The sequence below is a fragment of the Mya arenaria genome, chromosome 14 (genome assembly GCF_026914265.1).
Source record: "Mya arenaria isolate MELC-2E11 chromosome 14, ASM2691426v1".
NCBI lineage: Eukaryota > Metazoa > Mollusca > Bivalvia > Myida > Myidae > Mya > Mya arenaria.
The window spans coordinates 32,052,776-32,079,073 of record NC_069135.1 but is presented as its reverse complement, the minus strand read 5'-3'; the positions used below and the strand labels follow the sequence as shown (position 1 = coordinate 32,079,073).

Genomic DNA, 26,298 nt, shown 5'->3' with positions numbered 1-26,298 from the left:
GTGCTGTGTAGCGGCCTTTTGAGTACCATGGTTAAGTTGTGTAGCGGCATTGAGAGTATCATGGTTTAGTCCTGTGAATCGGCTTTAAGAGTAGCATGTGTTTTTTGTTTCCGAAGGTTCTCTCTTTCAGAATTTGCATTCGTTCCTAATTATCATGTCTTTCCTTAGGTATATGGCTAAAGATCGTTTGTCCAAAGTAATTACCAACTCAGATACTCTTAATTACTATGTCACATGTTTTTTTATAATGCAATGAAAAGTAAGTGTCGAATATCTTTAAACACAGTAGTTAGAGTTAATCGGAATCCCATATTGATAATCAAACATTTCTTTATTTTATTAATTAACTATAGCCCATTTTATCAACATGTTTTGTAGTACATGTAATTGTATTTTGCTTATTAGTTTATAATTAAATGTAACTGTCTAAACAACTTTGGTTCTAAAGAAGTCACTTTATATACGCCATATACTATTATGAAATAATTTATAAAATGAACAATATGAGCTATTTTTACAATATTAAATCTGCAAAGAAAGTTTTAATTTCCGTGTGCTACCACAAAAACCATTGCTAATACAATGTATATACAAGGAAATTTATGAAAAAATCTTAAGAGGGCTCATCTTTACTTGAAGCTCTCTTTTTTCAGATCTGATGCGAACACATCATGTGGAAACTTAAAAGGAGTAAAAAAAATGTACTCGTAACACTTTGGTTTATAATTTGGTTTCTATAATGTTCAGCCGGAGTATTAATTATAATGATATCTTAATGTCTTAGTGTATTTGAAGAGTTTTGATTGTAGCTTTAATATCTATGTACTTTGTAAGGTATTCTTAATAGGACAAAGAATCTTCAAAGATGAATATCTTAATGGGACTGTTAGCGCTCATTGTGAGTGAAAGTGGACTGCATGGTGCGCATGTTCATATTGCAAGGAGCACTATCCTTATGAACGACATGTTTAAGTACCTTGGTTTAAACCATATGTTTATGGCGGTAAACGGAACGTCACTTTATGTGACGGGCAAAAATTACATTTACCACCTAGATACAGCGGACGATTTTCATGACCTTACTGAAATTGATAATGTTCAAACTGGACCAAACGATGATGCGAACGGCGAGTACAAAATCGACGATGTTACCAATATCGTGATACCGTATGGTTCAGACTATTTGATAACGTGCGGTAGCAGTTATACATTCTGCCATAAACGATTCCTTGGAAACATATCTGACTGGACCATAGGATTTGAACCCTCCACCAACAACAGTGCTGCTGCCGCATTTTTTGCGGATTTTGATAATAAAGAGTATCTGTTTGTTGGCTGCCCACATGCAAAACTACAACCAAATACCATCTGTGAAAAATTCGGGATATTTTGGTTTAACGACTTGGATATAACACGAAAAGTAACAAGGTTTAAGACTGCCGATGACTTACTGCTGATAACAGAAACTTATGTAAAGGGATTCGCTATTGATCATCACCGACTATTTTTCAGCATACAACGAAATAAGACAGATAACTCTACTCACAGCAGAGTTGCAAATGTTTGTCAGAATAATAATGATTATGCACCGATAATGTATGTGGATATGGAACTGAAATGTGGGGACTTCAATTACATGCAAGCTGTTGCAAAGACGTGCTTTGAAGGAGAATGTTTAATTGTTGCTACATTTACCCAAGGAGAACACTCGGTCGTTTGTGCATACCTATTCTCGGAGATAAAATCGAGGTATATGCGAATAATGTATAATTGACCAACTCTTTTTTTATAAAACAATAACATTTAATAGCATTTGAATTTTAATACCATTGTATTTAATATTTACTAAAATTATGTGTCCTATATGCTATGGTATGAATACTAAATAGAAGAGCCATATTTTTAATGTGTGACTTTTGTTATATGGGTTTTGTTAAACTATAATCTATAAAACAACAACACTAAAAAAATGTCTTCATTATTTTTGACAGTTTGGCAGTCAATGTAAAGCGATGTTACGATAAAACTCTTCAACTGCCTCCCCTTTGGTATGACTACTTCAATTATCCGAACGGCAGACCATGTACTGGAAACGTAAGTAAACACGTTTTTTCTAACATGTATACAGAACATATTTTCTATTAATAATAATACACATGTGTTATATGAATACATTGTTCAAACATACCAAAATAATTAAGGCTGTATAAGCGTTGTCCGGGTCAATAAATATATTTTGAATATAACATCCTTACATTCTTTAAACTGTATTCGATGACAATTATTATTATTATATTAAAACATTAAAACATCAGTAAATATACGATAATGCTGTCAAGTTAAATTCCCGAAATTAGTAAGTCAAAGGAAAACTATTTGCATCGTGTTTTTAAAAGTCAAACACGGTTGTCAGAAGTAAGTGTCTAATTTTTTTGCATTTCATTTTATATTTGTATGAATTTTTTTACCTGTATAATTATTAAAGTTTCATTATATTATCAGTGTTTGATTTTACTTGTTTAACACAAACCGAGTTTAAATGTGAATTATTATAGAATGAAACACATTGCTGCATTTTTCTGTAAAAGCATATCAGTCTGCAATGGGCCGGTGCCATTTCCAGAAAAATAATTATTTATTTGGATTTTCTTATTGGCAAGAAATTTCATTTCTGGAATTTCCATTTTGAACCGTAAAATGTAAAATTAAATAAAAATAAAAACACACACAAAGTGATCGAGTAAACGTGTTAAAATTTTAGATAAAATTGTATGATATCTCATGTAGGTTTTTGACACCAAGTAAGTGCATTCTTATTGTAAAACAATATTTGTTTCAAAGCCAGTAAGTCCGCTTCTGCTGCTGAGTATACTTCGTCAGACCCATTCCGTGACACTCAATCTATGCATGGATAATACCGGAAATTATAGACTGTGAAATTGACTACGTTCAATATTTAATATTTTTCATGTTTGGATTAGCCGGCCAATCTAACCGGAATAAACACCACTGACGAATATTTCTTATGTAACGAAGACGGATACGCAAGTTTTAAAGACGTGATAGGCGATACGGCCCTTAAGATGAATGCCAGTATACGTCTGAACCACACGGCCATAACTGCCCTCACCTTGGTGTCCGTCCGCGGACGTGTGCTAGCTCTACTAGGGACAGCTAAGGGAGAAATAATTAAGGTGAGTACATATATGTATAGATTATTATATGAAAATAAATGTTCCTGGGCGGATGTCCGAAAAAAGAATGTTCGTCTTAAAGCGTGATCTACGTATTACCTACAAACGTGACAAGTACTACCTACAACATGTTTGTGGCGTAAGTCTCGACGAGACAATCTCGATAGCAACAACACAACAAACACACTTCAATGTTTCCGGCTTAATTTCTAACACGAGAAATAAACAGTCGTTACAGCCGAATTATAGTCAAATGTTAATTGGTGCATATAATATATCTCTTTGTTTTTGCAAAGACCTGATCTAAACAAAGTCATCAGCGAAGTACATTATCGCAGCTATATACTATGTAACACCAAATTACAAACTGAAAAATGTAAACATGAGTTTTCCAACGTTTTCGGGCACGTGTATTTATAATACGATTATTGGGCTCACTATCAAGAAAATCTGAAAAGAAGTACTATTAATCGCACTTAATTGCTGACGAGTCAGCTAACGATATAGGATATGTAAAAAAGTGCTGACAACATTTATAAAGATGATTTATTGAAAAATGCGGACCATTTAAATATAGAAAAATGTTTTGTAAAAGGACACGAAATTTTATTGCGCTCGTTTTGGAATTCATTATTGAATAATCCGGAGGATGACCAGTTTCTACGTCGTCAGCTGAATCGTGTATCCAGCTATTCACATGAACCCGAGTTAGTTCACACGTTGGCTTATATAATTGCTAAGAATTTAATTTATAATAACATACATATAAATATAACTAAACAGTGTTTCTAATATTTTATTTTGGCAATCTCATATTTTATCAAAAACGGAAACAAACGAAATGCAATGAAATAATAAATGCACAGTGGTAATAACGGACATAAACATCATAAACAAAAATATGTTATGGCACATATGGAGCATGCATTCTTACAAAGAACAGGGCGTATCTAACCCTCATATACATATACACAGTATGCCACATACAGAACATGCATTCTTACAAAGAACAGGGCGTATCTGACCCTCATTTACATATACACATTATGCCACATACAGAACATGCATCCTTACACAGAACAGGGCGTATCTAACCCTCATTTACATATACACAGTATGCCACAGACAGAACATGCATCCTTACACAGAACAGGGCGTATCTAACCCTCATATACATATACACAGTATGCCACATACAGAACATGCATCCTTACACAGAACAGGGCGTATCTAACCCTCATATACATATACACAGTATGCCACATACAGAACATGCATCCTCACACAGAACAGGGCGTATCTAACCCTCATATAAATATACACAGTATGCCACATACAGAACATGCATCCTTACACAGAACAGGGCGTATCTAACCCTCATATACATATACACAGTATGCCACATACAGAACATGCATCCTCACACAGAACAGGGCGTATCTAACCCTCATATAAATATACACAGTATGCCACATACAGAACATGCATCCTTACACAGAACAGGGCGTATCTAACCCTCATATACATATACACAGTATGCCACATACAGAACATGCATCCTTACATAGAACAGGGCGTATCTAACCCTCATATACATATACACAGTATGCCACATACAGAACATGCATCCTTACATAGAGCAGGGCGTATCTAACCCTCATATACATATATACAGTATGCCACATACAGAACATGCATCCTCACACAGAACAGGGCGTATCTAACCCTCATATACATATACACAGTATGCCACATACAGAACATGCATTCGTTCACTTAACAGAGTGGGCAGAACAAGTATATGTATAGATTCATTATGCAACATTTGAACTATGTATTCTACCACATAAGAGATTTGATAGATAAATTATAAGTCAACAATGCAAATATATTTATTGGAGCGTAAACACAGTGTTTATGATACCAATGGAGGTTGTCTTGATGAAGAAACTTAAAAAGGAAAAACAGTTCAGTATTCTGTGTTTTCGAAAATACCTTAGTTTGGCATATACAATGTTGATTCCTGGTTCATGGGACGGACCAAGCCTTAACATTACTGCCTATTCCAAACATTTGATATCCGTAACTTGTATGCCTTTTGCAATACTGTACATACTACACACATTTGTAGGCTCACTTCACATGTTTATATATATTTATCCTGTCACCTGCATACAAATCGGTCCAATAACAAGGTGCCGTGTAAACTTTAGTTTATTAGGATAGTAGACCACGTGATGTTTATCTACAGTCAGGTGGTCATGTGACCGCGAAAACGGAACTTCTTTTATATATTCTGCAATGTCAGAAGAAAAGCAGAACTGCCGTTTCAGTATCTTATCGATGGACCACTAACAGCCGACCTCAGCAATCACTCGCCCATAAAGTCCCATCATTATGCAAAATAATGACACTGGCAAAACAATCGACCTGAAATCTTCATGAGATGTGAAAATCTTACCCCACCCGCAAATGCTGGAAACTGTGAAACAGCATTCAACGATACTCGTCGATAGTTTATTCAATTTCTGTGGTGAATGACAAAATCTCACTTACAACAGAAATGAATGATCTCTTTGCCGGTGCAGTTATGATCATTCAACACTATCAACATCATTTAAATCCATTTAATATGTTGCGATTGTTTGTAAACACTCGTGATCTTGAATTTTGACCTGTGTACTGTACTCTGACTTGCGGAATAATTGTTACATCATCAGATAATGTTCAGAGACTGATCCATGCTTATGCACGTTTAAAAGTATTTTTATGTTTTGAATTGATATTGACGTATTAAAATGCAATGACTTTGAATATAAACGTACTAAAAAAGTTGAACAGTTTTACGAACTATTTTGGGGGCGATTTAAACATGAATACCGAGTGTGATGACGTCAACAGGGAAAAACAGTTGTCCCCCTTACTTTAATTCTTATTAATTTTAAGGTTTTATAGTGTTTAATTAAACAAAGTAACAGGATAAATAGAATACTAGGTTAGTGCCGTGGATGGAGAAAGTTTATCTGGCTCGGCTGCGGATTTTATCGGGTTCGCCTTCGGCTCACCCGATAAATTCCTCCGCCTTGCCATATAAACTTCCTCCATCCACGGCACTGACCTAGTATTCTCTATATATATTGCTGTATTTTGCTAGTTTTCACTTCTTGTATTAAATGTTGCTTTACAGTGCTTAAATTTGTATATACTGGAAGATAAAATATATATGTTCCTATCAAAACTTTAATATTGGCATAATTAATGATATTGCTTAGAATTACGTTTGTTGAAAGCTACATAGCACGTGGAGATTTGATTTTGGCGGAAATAGATCCGAATCTCATATTTGTCAACGCAATTAAAGCTACTAATAACCAACGTGTTGCTTTCTCTTTGCCACCCAGTTTCTTCCAATCTTAAAACATGTTTTTTTTATTTATTTACGCTGTAAGCATGGTTTCTTTGCTAATTGCTATTTATTTACGTTGTAAGCATGATCTCTTTGCTAATCGCTATTTATTTACGTTGTACGCATGCTTCCTTTGTTAATCGCTATTTGAGCACAATTAATGCTTTGATACCTATTCAATAGGGGATTCTGTGAATTACTGCCTCAATAGAATATCAAACTATTTAAGTACTGTAATAAACATTATTTAAAAGTTCTGTAACAGGGCCTAAGGAGCATATATTTTATATTGTAACCGAATAATCATTTAGCAGACAATTTATTCAAAAGAAAAGGGAGAGAAATTCAAAATTGAAACTGTTCAACGTTCGCAAGAGTCTTTTATCTTGATCTATAAACACACAGCATGATGCAAATTGAACTATCATTTGTAAAATCTGACCGTTAACGATACATATTAAAAATAGACGCAAATCATAATAGGACATTGGACAGATACAATCTACTGAGATAGGAAGTCAAAATCATAACAACAGCACGAATAAGGAGTATCACACGTACAATGCTACTACAACTATAACTACTACTAATACTACTACTACAACTCATACTACTACTATAAACCTAAATTGTAACGTAACTAAATGTAACTCTTCCCTCCAGGCCATTGTATTTCCGCGGGAAGTGGCTGAGGTCCTATCCTGGAAAGCTATTGTAGACAGTGGACATGCAGTATTGCCGGACATGTTTGTGTACGGATACAAATTGTATACATTCTCGGAAAATTTGGTAAGCGTTGTAGAGTTGTAATAATATTCATGCATATCATGTATATAAAGTAAAATCTATAAGAAGTGACTCATTTGGCATGGGGGTATCAGACCAAAATTTCCAGCCCTGCTTAATTCACCGGACATGCCTGTGCAAGAAATTAGTTTCCTCTTATAGCCGGTTCATGCGTATACATAATAATTTTCACGAGCTTTTGTTCGAATCTGTTATGGTGGAAAACAACAACACTGTCTTGTCTTTGATCAGATCCCATTCACAAGACCAACCAAGGAAACGGTAATGGCCTGAGAAAGGGTCTGAAAAAGGGTCGACATATGTTGCAAGACTTAGAGACCATTGAAGACACCAGCCAAATATGTAATGTTCCAATTCAATGAAAAGTTTACTCGTAGAAGAGCAAAACAATAATCAGAATAGGGAATTACCCTCATTGGTTTAGATTATTAACTACATAAAGTAAAGAAATGTTCTTTTTGGAGTGAATTGCGAATTGACATGACGCCGGCCACCCGGACATAAATATTACCGTTAAACAAATGGAGAACGTTACTAATCACATGATCAGTGTGTATATACCACGTGATAAATTACGTCATATATGCTACGTCGGAAGGCAATATTTTGCTTAAAATGAAGCCTTTAATCAAAGATAACCTTTCTTTTACTACACCATTTTAAATAAAACAAAGGGCAGTCTATGCCGCTTTGAGAGCCCCGCCTTCGTTTTATTACCGAAGTTTGATAAGGTGATTAGTTTCATCAAACACTTCAACAAACCTATTTACAAAATAATGTGTTGACAGTGCTCCGGCAGATGGCCGTATTGTGAAAAGATTTGTTTTAAGAAACTAAACCCTCAATCAAACTCTGGTAAAAGACCGAAGGCGGGGCTCCGTAAGCGGCGTAGTCTGCGCTATGTTTCATTTACAATGGTTAAGAAGTAGTGAATTTATCTTTGTTTAAAGTCTTCTTTTGCAGCAAAATATTACCTTCCGACGTAGCATTTATGACGCAATTTATCACGTGGTATACACACACTGATGATTACCCTGAACAAATAAATGCGGGTGGGCATGGATTTAATATAGTTATGATTGTGTTTGTAGTTATTGTGAGCGGATGCAATTCAATATTGGAATGAATTGACTCGGGCTCGGTGATCTATCAACATAACCTATGAACTAATTAGTGTTAAGTTATACTTTTGATACAATGCAGGTAAAAAGAATAGAGCTGACGGAATGTTCGCAGTTTTCAACTTGTGACAAATGTATGGAAAGCAAGGACATTTTTTTGCGGATGGTGTATTTTGGATAATATGTATTAATTATTTTTAGATTTTAGTTATGAGCGTCGACTGGTTTAACATCTATCTGTGTATTTAGACTTAAAAGTGTTATAATAAGAAGTAATGTTAAATAACTATGATAATTAAATGTGTAATGTGGAAAATGCATTTGGAAGTTTTTTTATGTGTAGAATGCACTTTTTGATGCCAATTAGTATCACAGATTTTCTAGTTTTAAATTTCGACCATTTTTAATACAGAAAATTAGTATGTTACTTTAAGAATCTGAAAGCATACAGTTGCACTAAGCACATTGCTCTTCAGATGCACGACCACACCACAGTGTTCAAATTCAGAATGGATATTGGCTGAAGGCTCAGCGAGTATCTGTCCACACATAAACCAAACGAGCCCTGATGTGATAAGAACAGATCATATGTCCGAGGTTTGATGTGTCACCTTTTGTTCATTAAAATATAATTTCAAATTGAAATGTAAAATCTTGTCTCTGCTAACTTAGTTCGAGTCAGTATCATTGTATTATTCACACAAGAAAAGCATATGCATTGTGTATTTTGTTATGCTGCAATTATGCTTATCTATTTAACTTTTCACCAATGGCAACTATCATAAAATGACTTAAATGAAGATGAATTATTAGATATCATGGTCCTAAATTTTATTCTACTCTCAAAATTTATTGGCTCGTCAATATGCTAAACAAATTAAATGTGCAACTGGTATATGCCTGTGTGAATTGACTGTGTCTTGCAGTTGACACTCACCTTGTCCCATAACCTGAGCATTGGTCTAGGGTTGAGATGCCAGTTTGAAAGCTTGGTCAACAACAGGACTATATTGATGAACAGCAGTGTTCCGGGGGTAGGAAGGGGTGACGAGATAACAGTTCTGTGTCGCTCGCCAGACTGGACGGAACTAAAACATCACATCCAAAGTATGAGCATAAATAAATGATAATCTTTAATTGTTATAAAAAAGTTTATCTCTTTTGATGTATGTAAAGTCACTCCTTGTTGTTGAGTAGTCGACATCTTCGTCATACGGTTTTCTCTTTTTCCAGGTTATGTGGTCTCCATTTTGTTATTGGCAGGAATTTTGTGATTAACTTTTTATATAGACAAGTATATCACATATAAATAGAGTAGAAACGGGTTCCATGTCAGTATAATTTTTAGACTCTGTCAGTAGATATAATCTCATTACTGCTACGGCTATATCGATATTAGGTTCGGCTACTGTGTTTTTCCTGCTCTTCACAAGCGTTTCCTCCATGGCTGTAATGAGAGGGGAGTTAACTGTGTTTGAATGCGAAACCATTACGAGGTATTGTGTCTTATATTTGCTAAAATTCATTTGTATTTTCAGTATAGTATGTCATTAAAATATAAAATAAGGCTAGACGGTAAAGAGTTTAGAATGCAAAGATGGCAGTATCAGAAAGAGATGGTGGTTTTGTTTGTATAAGTATATTTAATCAGAAGCTATACAAAGCCATTTTCACCGGTCCCCACCCCCGCCCCGCAAATCCCAAGCTTTTGAAGTAATGAAGCAATAATAATGTAAACAAATTCACTTTCCTTGGAGAGTCTCGCGAAAACTATGTGTAACGATATTAAATGATTTTAGAGCTTTGACTATGAACTTAATGTCATTTATATATCAATAGCTCGAAGTAAAATGTTAAATAATCCATCAATTTTGGATAGCTTCGACCATATTATAACACATAACTATCTCTTATGACAAGACATAACTGCAATAAGAACCTTATACGAATGTGCTCTTTTATTCAGCTCTTCACGTCCTGTCAAAACGGCCTAATAAATAATCCCGTAACGTTTAACAGGCGTGAGACCAGTTATTTTTACTATATGTTTCATATAGACACTAACCTGGCTTTTGACTTTATACACATCCCAATTGAAAAACAAGGACATGGCATCTCTAGAACAATTCAAGACACAAAATATAATCACAAGAAAACACCATGTTGACCATTGACGCGACTGTCAAAATTGAGTTCAAATACAGAACCCTTCCGCCAAGGAGTCAATCGGCTATAAACAACTAATTTTCAGACTTCCACAAGCTATGATGTTTCCAATATTTACGCTGAAAACTATCAATTTCTGCAATAGAGTGTCAAATTCAGTCAAGTTCTCTGCAAAAAGAACATGTTTTGCTTCTTTTTCATTCAATTTTAATGAAATATTGATACTTGAACACGAGCACTCTTTTTTCTGTATTAACATCCGGATCTTGGTCAACGGGGGGCAGATAACTGTGGTCTTGAGCCAACAGCTGCGATTTAATCATAACATAGAACTGTCTCTAATAGCTACGATCTTCCTTCCATTCTAAATACTTTGCGTGGTGTTAGTAGTTAGTCCTTTAACTGCTTATCTATAATCATAAAAATTGGATGATATTCATTACTTGTTAAAAATAATACGATAAAAATGGATTAGAAATTGAATTTTATTGTACAGCAAGACTTGTTCAACTGTCTTTGAACGCTTTTTACTATGTTTGTTTTTTAATCACTATCTCTTACTGATGTTACTTACTATGAAAACATGCAGTCGTCAGTAAATAGCAGCTTGAAAATGTTTACATGTGTCCATTACAATACGTATGAAATATTGTTTTGCTTTATTTGATAATTTTTATTTGCTTGCTGTATTCAAGGTGTTGCGACTGCAGTTTTAGTCGTTGGACATGCAAATGGTGTCCTTTGGAGGGACGTTGTATCAAAGACAATAAATTATGCAATGGAAATGAGGTAACACATGATATATTTCTTTTAAATAAAATGGGGTCAGCTGAAGGAGTCAAATGAAGGTACTGTTATAATAAAATGTGTTGTATGGTTCTGGTTTTTAGAGTTTTAGAATTAAGAGTTAATGATCAAATACAAATAATATAGGATAAGAAATGAATGCGGTAAACGAAGGGATCCTTTGGAGGCACAAAATACAAAAAAGTATGACTTAAGCAGTAATAACTCAGTGTTTTAATTTATATTTTTCATTTGAGCAGCACGATCTAAGGGGTATTCTATGTTACAGGATCACTATGTTATGACCCATGATTCCTAAGGACTATTCAATAACTACAGTCTACACTGGTGGAGTAAGACATAGAGATAAAATAACATTTAGTTCACCTTCTTTCAGAGTTTTGTAGAGATCGATGAAGAAAGCAATTGTCCACTAGTTACAAACTACGCCGTTTCTGCTCCAAACGTGCTGGATAGTTCCGGCGTTGTTCACTTAGCAATTGAGGAAAGCTACAATATCACCGTCAATGGCGTCAACTTTATTGACGTACAACAACTAAGTTCTTACTGATATGAAAGTCATAAACCCTGCAATATGCATAACATTTTTTTAAATAATTGAACATTTTTACTACTGATATATATATATATATATATATATATATATATATATATATATATATATATATATATATATATATATATATATATATATATATATATATGTATATATATATATATATATATAATACAACAAAACAATCTTATCCCTAGGGATTAATTTCCAATTGTTGTATGAATACCAGAAATATATACATGTGAACTATACAATTTCCTGTACATACAAAAGAAAGTTAAAGTGCGAGTTGAGCAAAATACTGGTTTAAAGTATAGGTATATTTAAGTTCATTGTAATACAATATTTGCCTGAAAGGCTTCCATCTGGTGTTGATAGAAATGAATAACTAATCTACACTTTTTTATTTTAGATAAATGGTTATGCAAGTTACCACTGCTCTTAAAGCACAACTAATTAATGATACTGAGATTATGTGTCACATCCTAAAGGTAAAAAACACAACACTGATATGAGATCAAAATATATTTCCTGGATACATTAAATAGTTGTTCTAACATAATTTTGCTTTCCACCTATCCAAGCATTGATATTTATAATGCGGACGAGCAAAGTTGTTTCAATATATTTTAAGGCAAAATGACACATACTAGTAATTAAGATAAAAGATATATTTTGCGGAAGAAATACAGATCCGTTAATATCCGATTCACCCATTACTTGGCCGACATATTATCAATATATCATAAGTTATTAATGTATGTAAAACAATTAATCAATAAAACAATTGAAACGTTTGATTTCTCCATTATTCAAATTCACACTTTGTTTACAAGGACGGCATACCAAGGAATCTGGACTCCACTACAAGTCTTCATGTTGACTTTCAGTCAAAAAAGCTTGACGGCTTATCGCTTAAAGGTAAAACTAAGCTAAGGGAATGATCAAGAATCACTCGGTTATGGTTTTTGTTATTATTAATGATGTGTTCATCATTTTTTTCCCCAACAAATATGTAAAAATGAAATTTGCATTTCTTTTTTGACTGAAAGTAGAGGTGTTTTTTTGAATTTGTATTTGTTTAAATGCCGCAATGATTTTTGTGATTTCAGTTGTGTTTTATCAATGCGGTTCTCTGATCTACCCCAAAAATAACTGTGGACAATGTGAAAGTTTTAAATACTACCAGCCATATTTAAAATGTAAATGGTGCAATGGGCAGTGTATCTACTCAGGAAAGGTTTGTGCAACAGCAGAAACCATGTGCCCTGACCCAGTTATCACAAAGGTATTTGAAATTAACCACTTAAGACCACTCTGCAAAGACATCAATGTCCTCGAGCTCACTGTTGTAATATTTTATAAATATGAACAGTCGCACAGGCAAATATGAGTATATTTTTTAAACACCGACGATTTTGACTGAATTCGAGTACATATTTAATCTTATCTTTATTTATTTCAATATGTATTACTTTTTGGTATCTTTTATGGAAATTCAAACCGTTCCTTGTGCGTTTTATAAAAGAAACTAATTACAGATTGTTTTCGTTGTAAATGGAATGTTCCAGTTTCGTTGCTCATCCAGTTTTATGACACCCATATAGATAACTATCAATCTTGTGGAAATTAGTTGGGTTTAAAACATATTCGAGGAGATTACCGGCATTGTATCAGTTCTATTAGAATTAACGCAGTCTAATAGTATAATTTTGCCGTTTCGGTCGACATTTCAGTCATGTATACACTATGTTGCAGGTATATCCACTTTCTGCCCATATCGACGCCGTCACGCCCATTATAGTCGAGGGTTTTAACCTGGCGTCCCACATCAACGAAACAAAGGATGTTGTTAGTTTGGGGAACATCTCCTGTCTTACCATCTACCCTTTTACTGTTGCCGATAAAGTATCAACAAGGTCGGTATATAACGTTGTATGTTTTTTAGATTATCTGATCCTTGGAGTTCAAATAATAAGAGATAAAGTACAGCTGAATCCATTGCTAGTGTTCGTTTTCAGTCTTGCATGCCTCTGTACTCGTAATGAAAAGTTTCAATCAAACCAAACTTTCTGTTTTAATAATATGTCTGTAGTTTGTGTTCTCAAATGGTCTTACTAAAAATTTGTGGAATTCAGTGCATATTCTCTCTGACGAGTTGTTAGTAATGTGTAATAAGTACTTGAATGTTAAGGCACATAAGCTGCAATGTTTATATTATCAAAAATAAAATAAATCTGAAAATTTAAACTATTTTTTTAAGTCGCATAATTTGTAATCATTTTAGCGAATGATGTTTAAATTCAAATATTCATTCATACGGTTTGTAGGCTATTTGAACATGCTTTTGAAAAAATGTTTTTCCTTTTTGTCGACTTGTTTCTCGATAAGTCAGAAAATTTATAAGTGGCTTTATGCAACCATTAATTCATTTATATATCAGTAAATATAAACAAATATACAGGTCGAAATAGATTATGTGCCTTAAACCGTGTACGCGTTCGTGGACCTGTCCTCATCCTAATAATAACTGAACCATTCCTCCAAGCAGATCTATAGAACCAAGTGTTAGGTTTGGCATTTCGGTACTATGTGCAGGTCAAACGAAAACACAATATTTCAGTTATTTTATTTATAAAAGGTGTAATAACTAAGAAGATGCATGATTTATTTAAGGAATGAATTGCGGGAATTATGTCATTATCGGGGTATGAACGCAGTTGGGCTGGTAAAAGTGTGTGAAGTCCGAAGGACTCTACGCGTTATTAAACCAGCCCTTTTGCGCTCATATCCCCGATAATGACATCAATTACGCAATTCATTACTTATATTTACACCAATAGTTCATTATTTAAAAAATATATATTTCATTTAAAAAAAACTTCAGTAATTCTTTCTTACCCGTTCCGGAAATAGAACGACCCGACCGTAAACGGAACCAGTTTTCCAAATGACGTCACAATAACGCGGGAAAAAATCCATCACTTCAAATCACTTTTAAACGTAAAATTGAAACACCAATAAAATCAATATATAATATATATGTTATAAATTTGCACTCCCTCACATGTTGATTAAAGTTTTCGGGACCTGCTGACAATCATTAACAAGATAAATAATTTTCAATATACATGTATATTGTTATGCGATGACTCACGATCCGAACATATCCGAAGGTGTTGCGTTCATCGGATGGTAATCGCAATTGCCAGAAGGCAGTTCATTTAAGGAATGGAAGTTGAGGTGTAAATATTGGTCTGTTGTTTCTTGCTGCTTTATGTAATGTTTTGTTAATTTTAGAATAGCGTGTAACCTTGAGCCGAGTGGAAGAGTAGCAACGGAAAATATCACATTGAATATACCAGGACACAGTCCGGTGGTGTATAATAAGTACAGCTTTAACGTATGTTTATTTTTATGCCATAAATTATGTTGCAATTTAGAAATAACGTCATAAGAAATTTACTTTTGGAAAACAGTATTTAATGTTCTATTTGCCACAGTTTCTTTTCTTCAATAACTAAAGGCTGCTGTATATCAAAGCGCTTACCTTAATCAATTCTAACAGATGTTTTTTTTTTAATACAAAACATTCTTAGAGCATTCAATACAATGTGTAACGTTTTTGAAGATTACTTTGCTTCGCCAATTTTACAATGATGTGCTGTAACAGTTTCAGATTCCGAAATTAACCAGGATTTTTCCGAATTACGGGCCTTTGTCTGGTGGGACAAATATTACGTTATACGGCGAGCATCTAGACACGGGTTGGGAGAGGATGATAAAGATTGGAGAGCAACTGTGCGGATTTGTAACAGTACAAGCGTACGCCCCATCTTTCATGATGAAGTGCCAACTATGACCATTGGATGCTAATCTTTTTGACAAAATTGAACTGGCATGATGATTAATGTTGACGGAACTTCGATCAATGTCATGAATTCTGACAATGTCTCTCAGAAAGGACTAACACAATGTACATACAGATCAGCAACATCTGTATAACTGCAGGGTCTTACTGAGTGTTTTTGTCAGGTTTTGTTTCGAAGATTGTTAAGTTAATTTCAGGCTAATCGTGTACCAATTTGCAAAGAGCATTTTAGAGTGTTTGTATCTAAGAAAACCTTTTAAACTCAATTACTTTGTAGCAATGATATTTTATTAGATACATTACTTTGCCAGGTTTACGAGTATAAAGCCAACCTTGGCAGAATGTAAGACTGTCAAATCCAATTCCACCACCCAGATGAATGCTCCAGTTTCCATGGTTTTCGATGATCAGGCCGTAGGAGACGTCAACTTCACGTACGTTCCTGACCCTGTAGTTTGGAATATTCAACCAAAAAAGAGTTTTCAAAGGTACGTGTTTGTGCTATGACGCTTGTGACGATTATTTGATAGAAACATGATTTAAAATACTTTAGCCTGTCTGTTTTCTATCGAACAAACATGTCTAGGTACAATGTCTTCTCATAACCAGTGTTGTTGGCGTCGAGCAAAAAAACCCACACCATTGCCATACCTTACAAGCACATGTTCACTATGACAAAACAAATGTGTGTAGCAAGTCTAATAATTCTGATAAAACTATTGGCCGTGTTCGACTTGTTCAAACCCTTGTTTGAGTGCTAAAACATACAGACGCTGGTGTTTATAAGTATATGGAAAAATGAGTCTTTCAATGAATGAAGATTCTAAGTATTCAGTTTGTTACCTTTTAAAATAGCGGAGGACGGGTTTTAACGGTCACTGGTCTGAACCTGTTGTCCGTGCAAACTCCGAAGCTCAGGGCCCGTACCATTGACGGAAAGACTTCAGTTGAACAAGTGAGTTTTTTGCCCTTGGATTTTACAAGTTTCTTCGGCGGCTAAGCCGTCCGAATTCACCCTGACTACCCGTGAAAATCGAAGAAATAAACTGAATAAAATTAAGATTTTTTATGGTCATTATAAAATTAAACTGAAAATACAATAGGTCATTGTAAAATTAGTCAAATACAATAAAGGAGTATCGGAAAACTCTTTAGATCTCTGATTGTTTAAAAGTTAAAGAATTGTATTTCCCCGCTAACGATTTTTTTTCCAGAAAAGTAAGACAGATTATCAGGGTAAACACAACGAGTTAAACGCTTAAAAGTATTGCTCTCGGACTTGATTGGTTTGGTGTTACACGGTCCTGCTTTGATTCCATTCTTTGCGTTACAAAAAGGTCATTTTGGTTCGTGCTAAAGTGCTGACAAAATAGCTGACGACATAGAAATAGAGGTTTTTCCATTACTCAGTTAATACTTATCTTCACCTTAATATCTAGATTTAAATGAACAACTCATCAAACATATCTGTTTGGCCGATAGCGTGCACAAATGCTAGGGACATTTTATTTAGCTAGCCTGTTTGTCAAATATCAGAATCTATGTACATATATATAAATAAATATATATATTGCGATTATACCAGTCGCATACAAAACAGTAAGTATTTTATGAAACATGCTTTTTTACGATATGGCAAATCAAGTTTAGCCAAAAAGTTGTTATACACAAATGACTAATCAATACAATATTGCCTAATTTTCTATCTCAAATAATTATACTTTTTGTTAAAAACATGTAAAGCTATCAATATAACACTTTCAATATATTCAATACTGAAAATTAAAGAAAACAGTTGTATCCCGAATACTGTGCATGCTAGAACTGAATCAATTTTCTTCTCCACAATCACGGTCAATAGCGCGAATCTTTTCCATTGGATAACTCTACCCATCATAACAAAACTCAATCACCTTTTGGTCATATCCGGTCAAACTGACCGTATCGTAAAAGACAATATTCCAGCTATACTACGGAACTCTGTAAAGTAGTAAGTATGCTGCTGACCAATTGCTGATTATATAGATAAAGGAGGAAATTCTTACCATTAAAATGAAAGTGGTAGGAAGAGTTAGTTTATGTTTCATAATTTACTATAAGTTTGTTAATTATTGATGGAATAATGATATTTAATTAAAGTTTATATTTTATATTATGGGATCGTTAAGTTGCAATACATAAGAAAAAAGGCTTACTTCCTTCAAAGTCGATCATTTTAGTCTAAAACAAATGTTCCCAAGAACTCAGTCCTGTTGGTCATATATATTAAAGTCCTACAATCAATCGAATAATACAAAACATGGCGTTTTGTTACTTTTAAGGGTTGAAAACAATTCTGTATTAAAAAATAGCACGTGTTAAGTCAAACATGGCAATACTCTATAATAGTGTGTATGCTATGATAAACATTTCCAAGCGCTGCACTTACCCAGGAATTACCCAAAAACAATTAATCCAAAAACAATCTCTATTACATGTCGAACACTCAAACAATTCGAACACTAGTCATCCAGCTTGTTTACCACGTCCGAGAATATTTTTCAAGATACTTCTTGGTATGAAATAAGTTTAAAAAAATAATTCTTCTTCTTGTACAGATATGGCATTTTATGTTAGGTTTGCCGTTATTATTTATTGTGTTTTTTTGCCGCGCAATATCAGTTTTTCATCCCAATTTACCTATAAGTATTATAGGTGTTTATTTTGTATTTTAGTACAATTGTAAATGTTGGTATTTCTAGCCGTGCAGGCACAGAAAAGCAAATGACAGCGAGGACAAGTTAAATGGAAATTTAACATGTAGAAGCCCAATGTTTCATCCCAGTTGGTCCAGGCAGCGAACAAAGCGGTTGCATGAAGTATCGGGAAGCATGGAGTTAGCCTTTTTTTCCTGATATTTGTTGATAAAATTAAAAGTTTGTCATACAAATGATTTCTATTAACCATGACATACTGTTTTTTTATACTAGTTAATCAGTCTTGTTCATTCATTATGGTTTTTGACATTTGCCCATGGCATTGAGTTATAATTTTAAAGGACGGCATGGCCTCTATGCCTGTTTTAATACGAACGGTATTAAACAACACTTCTCCAATATTTTAAAGGGTTAGCTTTGTCATGGATGATGTCGGTTCAGTCAGGGATTTGCCGTCCAACATTTCTGTCCTTCTATACTATCCTGACCCAACGTTTTACAACTTCAACAAAACTCTGCACTTCACTCAAGTCATCATTATAAAAGTTTGTTAAAATAATATATTATTTATTTGTATTATTAATTTAGTAAGTCTGATATAAAGAGTATAGATAATGTGTAAATTTGAGAAGAGTTAATACATTTTGTTGTATATACATATACATGAATAACTATATAACTCATGGGTAAAAATCTAACGAATGGAAATGAATTTAAGGGTGAACATTTAGACGTGGCTGCCACCGCGGAAGACGTTCAGGTGTTAATTGGCTGTGAAAAATGCAATGTCACCACTCTGGAGCCCAACCGGGTAATCTGTAACCCTCCCACTAGTGCACCAAAGTGTACCGTTACCAGACAAACGTTGTTTTCTATCAAGGTAAATGACGGATCATTTCGTTTGCACAAATTCGTTACATCCATAACGCACTAAACCAAAGACAGCCTATTACTCTCATTACGATCAGCACTTTGGTGTAGCAATTACGTAGACTTACAGTCAAAAGGTAGTTTATTTCATTCATTACTCATGGACTTACGAAAGGTTATTTATAACAGTTATTTCGATTTGTCCAAACCACAATGCAGTTTATTACGTTCATGACGTATTGTCCAAACCACAATGCAGTTTATTACGTTCATGACGTATTGTCCAAACCACAATGCAGTTTATTACGTTCATGACGTATTGTCCAAACCACAATGCAGTTTATTACGTTCATGACGTATTGTCCAAACCACAATGCAGTTTATTACGTTCATGACGTATTGTCTAAACCGAATTGCAGTTGATCGCACTGGCGTCGTTCAGACCGTTGAGATCAGGCCCCAATTTCTCAAAACGTCTTAAGTCCCTTATAACAGGATTAAGCTAAGCTCACTATTTTTGTTTTTCATTAACTTTTTTAAGAGTTTTTATACTTTTGATAGGAATTATCTTTATGATAATCACAATTAACCATTTTTCATTCATCCAAATTTGATTTAAGTACGTAAATCCGCTTACTGAAATAAGCTTCTTAAGCCTGTTAAGCTTAAGAAGTTTCGAGAAATTGGGGCCAGCAGAAGCTATTACTTATTCTTTTAACTCAAAGTAGCTTGGAACATCCGTTATAGCATTGAAAAGGTATTATTCATTTGTTAATTCATCAAGAACATTCCTCTTCATCAATAGTTCAATTACAATCATACCAACGTTTTTAATTCCGATTCTTGTGGTGTTAATCTCCATGTTCGCAGGTAAGCATTGGATTTCTCCAACGAGAGGTCGGCCAGATAGAATATGAAGTCTCCAAGCCATTCGATAAGAAAAACATTCAACTTATAGGTAATTACAAATAAACTTCCAAGTGGGTAAGAGCTTTTGCCATTAATTTATGATTGATAACGACATAGTTATATTCATGCAATCTGTATTTTTGTGACCGACAAGTCCCTTTGAGTCCCTGTAGGGATTGATCCTGGTGTAGTGAAAATGATGACCGTTTGGCTCGTCTCTACCAACGTCTGTGGTTAAATTGATGTGTCAAAAGATATACCACAAACTAGTTGTGAAGACTGTTTAAGACTTTGACTTAACTGTAGTATGTAACTTACCTTTCTGACTTATTATTTCGCAGTTGGCGTTGTAGCTGGAGTAGTGCTTTTTCTCTTGTTGTTGTTTGTTATTGGCTATCAAACAAAAAAGAAGTCGCTTCTGCGGGCTCGTTTACAGCAGGAAAGGGAAGGTTATGAGCACAAGCTTGCTAAAATAGAAGGTCGCTATAGAAACCCGCGGCAAGAAGGTCAGTCGTAGTTTTTTTGTATATATATTATTAGAAATGGTATTTTAATTGATAATATAAATAAATAATAGTAATAAAGGACGACGAACTGGACTTCTGTGTATTCACGCTTATTCAACGATATTTGCTTTCATTAAAGATGCACTCTTACTCCCAAATAAGATTTACCAAAATTAATAATTATGATTTTATATTCCAAAAAGGATGAATAAATGTCGAAGACAAATAGTTCTTATGAAGGATACCGAGTTTTATTTGAAAGAAATAAGCATAAAATACGGTCTTTCCACCTTATGAGACTATAGTAGACCACAGTAAATCTCTTCGCATTCACCAATCATTTAATACTTTTGCGCTTTCTGCTATCAAATACACGGTTATAATATTGTTATCACTAATAAATATTTTCCATAAATGCATGATTAAGTAAGTAGTAAAAGGTTTATTAGTAAAAACTGATGATTGTTATACATGTGTATGTATTGATTTCGAGTAAGACTGTCACTTTGATAATTATTAGGATATGTGTGGTGTTTAGAACCCCATTTCAACATCCATTGTTTCCGCTGGTAATTCAACGGCGCTAACCCAATATTTATATAAAAAGGCGGTGAATAAAGGTGAAATCAATAGGTTTTGGCCCATTTTTAGTCATTTAGTTATTTTAACAAGATGATATATATATATAACACTACAGAATGCATTATGCATGTGTGGTCTGTCTGAGATATTTTAGCATTTATTTTTCTCTCGTTCAGCGTCTTTTGGACTCTAACCTTGTGGCCCGAAACAAAGGTTTGCTAAAAAATAATTGCTAAGAACATTTTATCCTAAAGTATGGTTTAAGAAGGTTGAATGTATTTGTTGTATGAACACAGATTAGCGCCGAGATGGAAAAAAAGAAGCGGATCAATTGGGTACTTCTTTCCACATGTCCTGTAAGCTGCAGTTTATCTACATGGACCAGTTTCAGCAGAAGGTAGTGAACAAGCTAATTACTGTCCATGCTGCTACTGAACTAGTTGACGTTATACGTTACAATTGTAAATAACAGAGAACAGATATATAGTATATACATCGTTTACCAAGTAGAGTTGCAGTAGATGACGGAGAAGTAAATATGCTTAAAGCAAACCAGTGGTTATGGCAAATAAACTTGGAACTTCAATGAAAAAACAAATCCCCTACAATGCATTTCCAGTAAAATGCAAATGGCCAGCATTGTTAAAAGTGACTCTATCAAGTATTAGCAACATATTACCTTTGTCATTATTATAACACCGTTTTTGTTATTTTCCCTCATTTGTATATAATGTTGTGTAAAAAGATTTTTATAAATACTTATTCGTGTTTTGTACAGTTATGTTGACTTCTCATTGTGTTATGTTTATGTCATACCGACCGGTACATATAACATACTTTAAATGGAGCAATTAAATGCATCCGAAGGGTCGCTCTACCAAAAGTAAAACTTCATTTAATGATCGACAACCATTTTCATCGGTGAACTTGTTACTTACCGTGGTAGATCTTAAACAAACAAAAAACACATAAAGACAAACCGGCTATCACAAGAAAACACAAGACGATTGTTCTACATTTTTTAAACATTAATCATGTGCTAGAAATGCAAGCACTCATGTGGGATATGTTAAAATCTCTTATTTTTGTACTTGAACTGCTTGTTGTTCCACCCACTGCTTACAATATTTTTGTTAAGAGAAATCTTAAACTGAAAAGGATTTGATATCGTCAATAAAATATTATTGTAAGTGTCGTGAACTACTCGGAAGAGTAGAAACATGTTTGTGGAAACAATTGTCTCCCACCATATATCAATAGATCTAATAAATTAACCATGCGAGAATTTCTTATCTTGCCCACGGGCGAAGATAAAGTGCCCGTATGTAACTCCTTTTAAATGGTCGCCACATTGTTATTTTCTCCCTTGTTGAAGACTGTCGTCTGTAGCATCATGGAAACTTTGTCTTGTGGCAATATTTAGAACGCTTTCTTATTATTTCTCGCTCCAAATGTCACCATAAAACAGTTTTAACGCACCTTTCAAGAAATAATGCTTCACTCTCCTTAGAACTATTTGAAGGCCGATTTGACTATTAACATAATCTGAATCACTGCGCGCATATCCATGACAAAAACGAATTATCGCATATCATTACGCATTTATTTTCTCTTAGAACAAAAGAGTTACACCAAAAAAAAAATCATTTTTACTTAATTTTGTGAAACTGAGATGGGAGAAACGGTAAACCTCGTTCCCGCAAAACGCCCTACGCTCGGGTCGGAATGATTAACCTATCTTACACTCTCGGCCATGGAAGATACTTATATCTGGTGATTAACTTCAAAATGGTCAGAGAGTGATAGGAAAACTAAACGATATGCGAGACAGCAAATTAACCAATATAAATTGAAATAGCAAAAATAGCGAATGATATTTGATTGATAGATGGACACCAAGCCGGACAAGTGGGTTTTCTCCGGGTTCTCCGGTTTCCCCCAAAACATAAGACCACACTCTCGCATAAAATCGTGCCAACGAGACTAATTAATGTAATGTTGTAACAACTCGTTTCACAATCGTTGTAAAATAAATACGTTTAAAGTTAATTGATAGAGCCTATGTGATGTATGTTTGTGGGGTTGATACGTTTTGTGTTCAGTGTTCTGGGTCTCTTAACAGTTCTTTTACTTGCATTATTTACTACTGGAATTGTCTCTGTAGTTAACATTGAACTACTGAGCTGTTTATATCGTCTTAGATTTGTTTAAGTAGTTTATTGTTTATATATTCTATTTTTAATACTGTCTCAGATTACCTTAATTACTTTGAAGTACCTGCAAACTGAATGTCAGTACAACACATCTTAATATGGGGTAATCGTAGTCAGTAATACAATTCAACTTCTTCGTTAATTAACGTTGTGTTATCATATTATGTTGTTTGAACAGCGCTGTTGTCAACAAAATCACATTAAGCGAAAAAGGATTGTGCTAGGCACCCTCTAAAACTGTATATGAGTGCTGTTCAGAATTATAACCTATGCACCTGTTAATTGTCGGATTACACTCAGTAAGACTAGAGATACAGGCAATGACTTTTTGAAGTAACACAAAGGACGATCAAATTTGAATAAAATGAAATAAGTAAATATGGAAACATAGTTTAGCAAACAGATACGCATGTAATAATTTGTGTTTGCAGTGTTGAATTCATTATGTCTCTCAATAAACAACCTTAATCAAACAGAGACGATTGTTTGTATACTTCGGACGTATTTTGTGCATCCGAATAATCTTTCTTCTAGAACTTATTCACTCGGTAGGAGTGTAATGGTTCCCAAATACTAAGTCAGACAAGCATGTGACACATACATTCCCAATGATATGCCTACACTCATTGAGCCAAAGAATAGGATTCATTGTACACATATTTATGTTGATCTGTTAGGTCAATGGTGTCTTCGCCCTTACGCGAGGGAATGAATACGCGAAGGAGAGAATACACGAAGGCAAAAAGGTGAGGACACAAAGGCGATGCGAAAGTACAAAAAAGAAGGAATCTTCACTCTTTTGCCTTCGTCATTGCGCTCCTTCGCCATGGTACTTTCGCGTTTTTGCCTTCGTCCCTTCGCTCCTTCGCTTCTTACGTTTGCTCCTAGCTCCAATCGTATTCTGTTTGCGCTAACGCTTTATAATTCTTTAAATCATAGTTACCAATTCGCTGCGGAAACAATGTACTATTGATGCAAGGGAAACACCTCAGTCTACAGTTGAACCAACTATGAGTACAAATTATCTTTTTTGTGAAATGCTGATCATATCCAATGGCATCCTTACACGTCCGCTGTCCTCGTACGTTAAATTCTATTCTACAGGTTTTAATTTTAGAAGAACAGACATTTATACACAAACATGCCTATATACATTTCCCTAACGTCTATTCCCATTTTGTGCAGTGACTTTTGCCTCTTTAGGGGAACTTTTTTAACTGGTTAAGTAAAGCGTGTTTGAATCTTGGCACACTTGTAATCACAGCAGCTACGTACATCCATAACATAATTCACATTAATGTATAGGTGTTCTGACTTTTTGTGTCGTCTATATTTAGCTGTTATTTATATTGACCTTTCTACCAAAACAAAATTCTAACGCGGCACATATCTTTTTTATTTGATAAAAGGACTTAACGTGACGTTCTAAAACCAAGAGCTACGAGCATTATGCCACTGAAATAATTGTGTACTTTTTTAATGCCCACTATTTTATTCAAATCCATTTTGTTTTTTATCGATACGTTGACTAAAAACAAGTATTCATGGAATTTGTGGCCGTTCTTTTCATGAGTGATGGCCAAGCTTCTCTTTTGCTTGCATTGAGACGCGAGTAGTATAGTGGTATAGGTGTCAGTCTCTCATCCCAGAGATTAAGAGTTCGATCCCGAACTGGTGTGTTTTATTTCAGGTTACGTAACAATCAAGGTTTTGATAAACAAAAACTCCTGCGTGCTGACGGCTACAAGACGAACACATTACCTCGAAGGCCTCTGGACTTCAAAATTGGAAGTCAGAATGGTCATGACCAAAAAATGCCCATATCAGTTTTGAGGTCAGTTGAGCCAATGGTATACACTGACCTTGAGCTAAAAATATGTTTCCGATCAATCACTGGAGAATATTAATTTTGAGCCTCAAACTTCACAGGTATGTTGGTCATGACCAGTAGATGAACCCTATTGGTTCCTAGTAAGTGAAAAGAAGGTGAAGGTCGTGTATATCCTGTGCTATAAATTCCGTTTTATACCAATAACGGTTCGCATGGAGCATGCGAATACAATTCATCACCATTGTGACAAGTGGGTTCGGCAAAGAATTATTTCCAAAACATTTGATTTCATAAGTAATGAAACTGAGTATAGAAGTAGCTTTTGTGAAAACGTAGTTTGTGATTGCTTTTGTTGATATCCGAGTCATGGTCGCTGCGGCTTATAAAAATTGAAGGAAAAAATACGCTCAACAAGATGAGTTGAAAATCACTTATAGCGATGCAATTTCAGGTACAACAAGCTACTGTGGAGACGTACATTGGGAATGTAATTGGGGTCAGTAGGATGAAGGTTATTCGCTGTTACTAAAAAAGACGAATTGTTTCCGTTTGTTTACTTTAATAATAAAGAAACTTGTTGTAAATGAAGGTTATCTGAGGTCAAAGTTATGGTTGTTAGGGTCAAGGTCATGTAAGTAGGCATGGAAAAATTGTTTCTGTTCAATAACTTTAGAAACATTGATGGAATTTATAGTGGAAGAAGGTTATGTAAAGAATTTCTTTTGAATAGCTTTTATTGTTGGTGGAGTCAACGTCAAGATCG

General features: G+C 34.4%; 1 protein-coding gene across 2 annotated transcripts; it reads left to right on the top strand.

The window, feature by feature from the left end:
• Window positions 1-671: 671 nt before the first annotated feature.
• Window positions 672-22,719, top strand: LOC128217146 (plexin-B1-like). Of its 2 annotated transcripts, XM_052924073.1 has the most exons (23): window positions 672-1,749; window positions 1,992-2,094; window positions 2,982-3,194; window positions 7,264-7,389; window positions 9,005-9,125; window positions 9,455-9,635; window positions 9,928-10,024; window positions 11,390-11,483; window positions 11,878-12,027; window positions 12,470-12,548; window positions 12,894-12,978; window positions 13,170-13,345; window positions 13,816-13,976; window positions 15,358-15,460; window positions 15,731-15,882; window positions 16,240-16,416; window positions 16,784-16,883; window positions 18,670-18,803; window positions 19,034-19,169; window positions 19,343-19,504; window positions 20,365-20,452; window positions 20,745-20,909; window positions 21,788-22,719. In XM_052924073.1, exons 10-23 carry the CDS (start codon window positions 12,474-12,476, stop codon window positions 21,790-21,792), a joined length of 1,719 nt encoding a protein of 572 aa, XP_052780033.1. In that variant the 5' UTR covers window positions 672-1,749; window positions 1,992-2,094; window positions 2,982-3,194; window positions 7,264-7,389; window positions 9,005-9,125; window positions 9,455-9,635; window positions 9,928-10,024; window positions 11,390-11,483; window positions 11,878-12,027; window positions 12,470-12,473; the 3' UTR covers window positions 21,793-22,719. The 2 variants fall into 2 exon arrangements, with proteins under 2 accessions (XP_052780033.1, XP_052780034.1); XM_052924074.1 differs by lacking the exons at window positions 672-1,749; window positions 1,992-2,094; window positions 2,982-3,194; ... (1 more) ...; window positions 9,005-9,125; window positions 9,455-9,635 and having other exon boundaries at window positions 9,881-10,024.
• Window positions 22,720-26,298: the final 3,579 nt, after the last annotated feature.

Bases quoted from the DNA above. Each gene is read 5' to 3' on its own strand.
- LOC128217146 (XM_052924073.1), top strand. From the start codon at position 12,474: ATGGTTATGCAAGTTACCACTGCTCTTAAAGCACAACTAATTAATGAT. The intron at 16,417-16,783 runs GTACGTGTTTGT...CTTTTAAAATAG, and splicing joins CCAAAAAAGAGTTTTCAAAG to CGGAGGACGGGTTTTAACGG. The intron at 20,453-20,744 runs GTAATTACAAAT...ATTATTTCGCAG, and splicing joins GAAAAACATTCAACTTATAG to TTGGCGTTGTAGCTGGAGTA.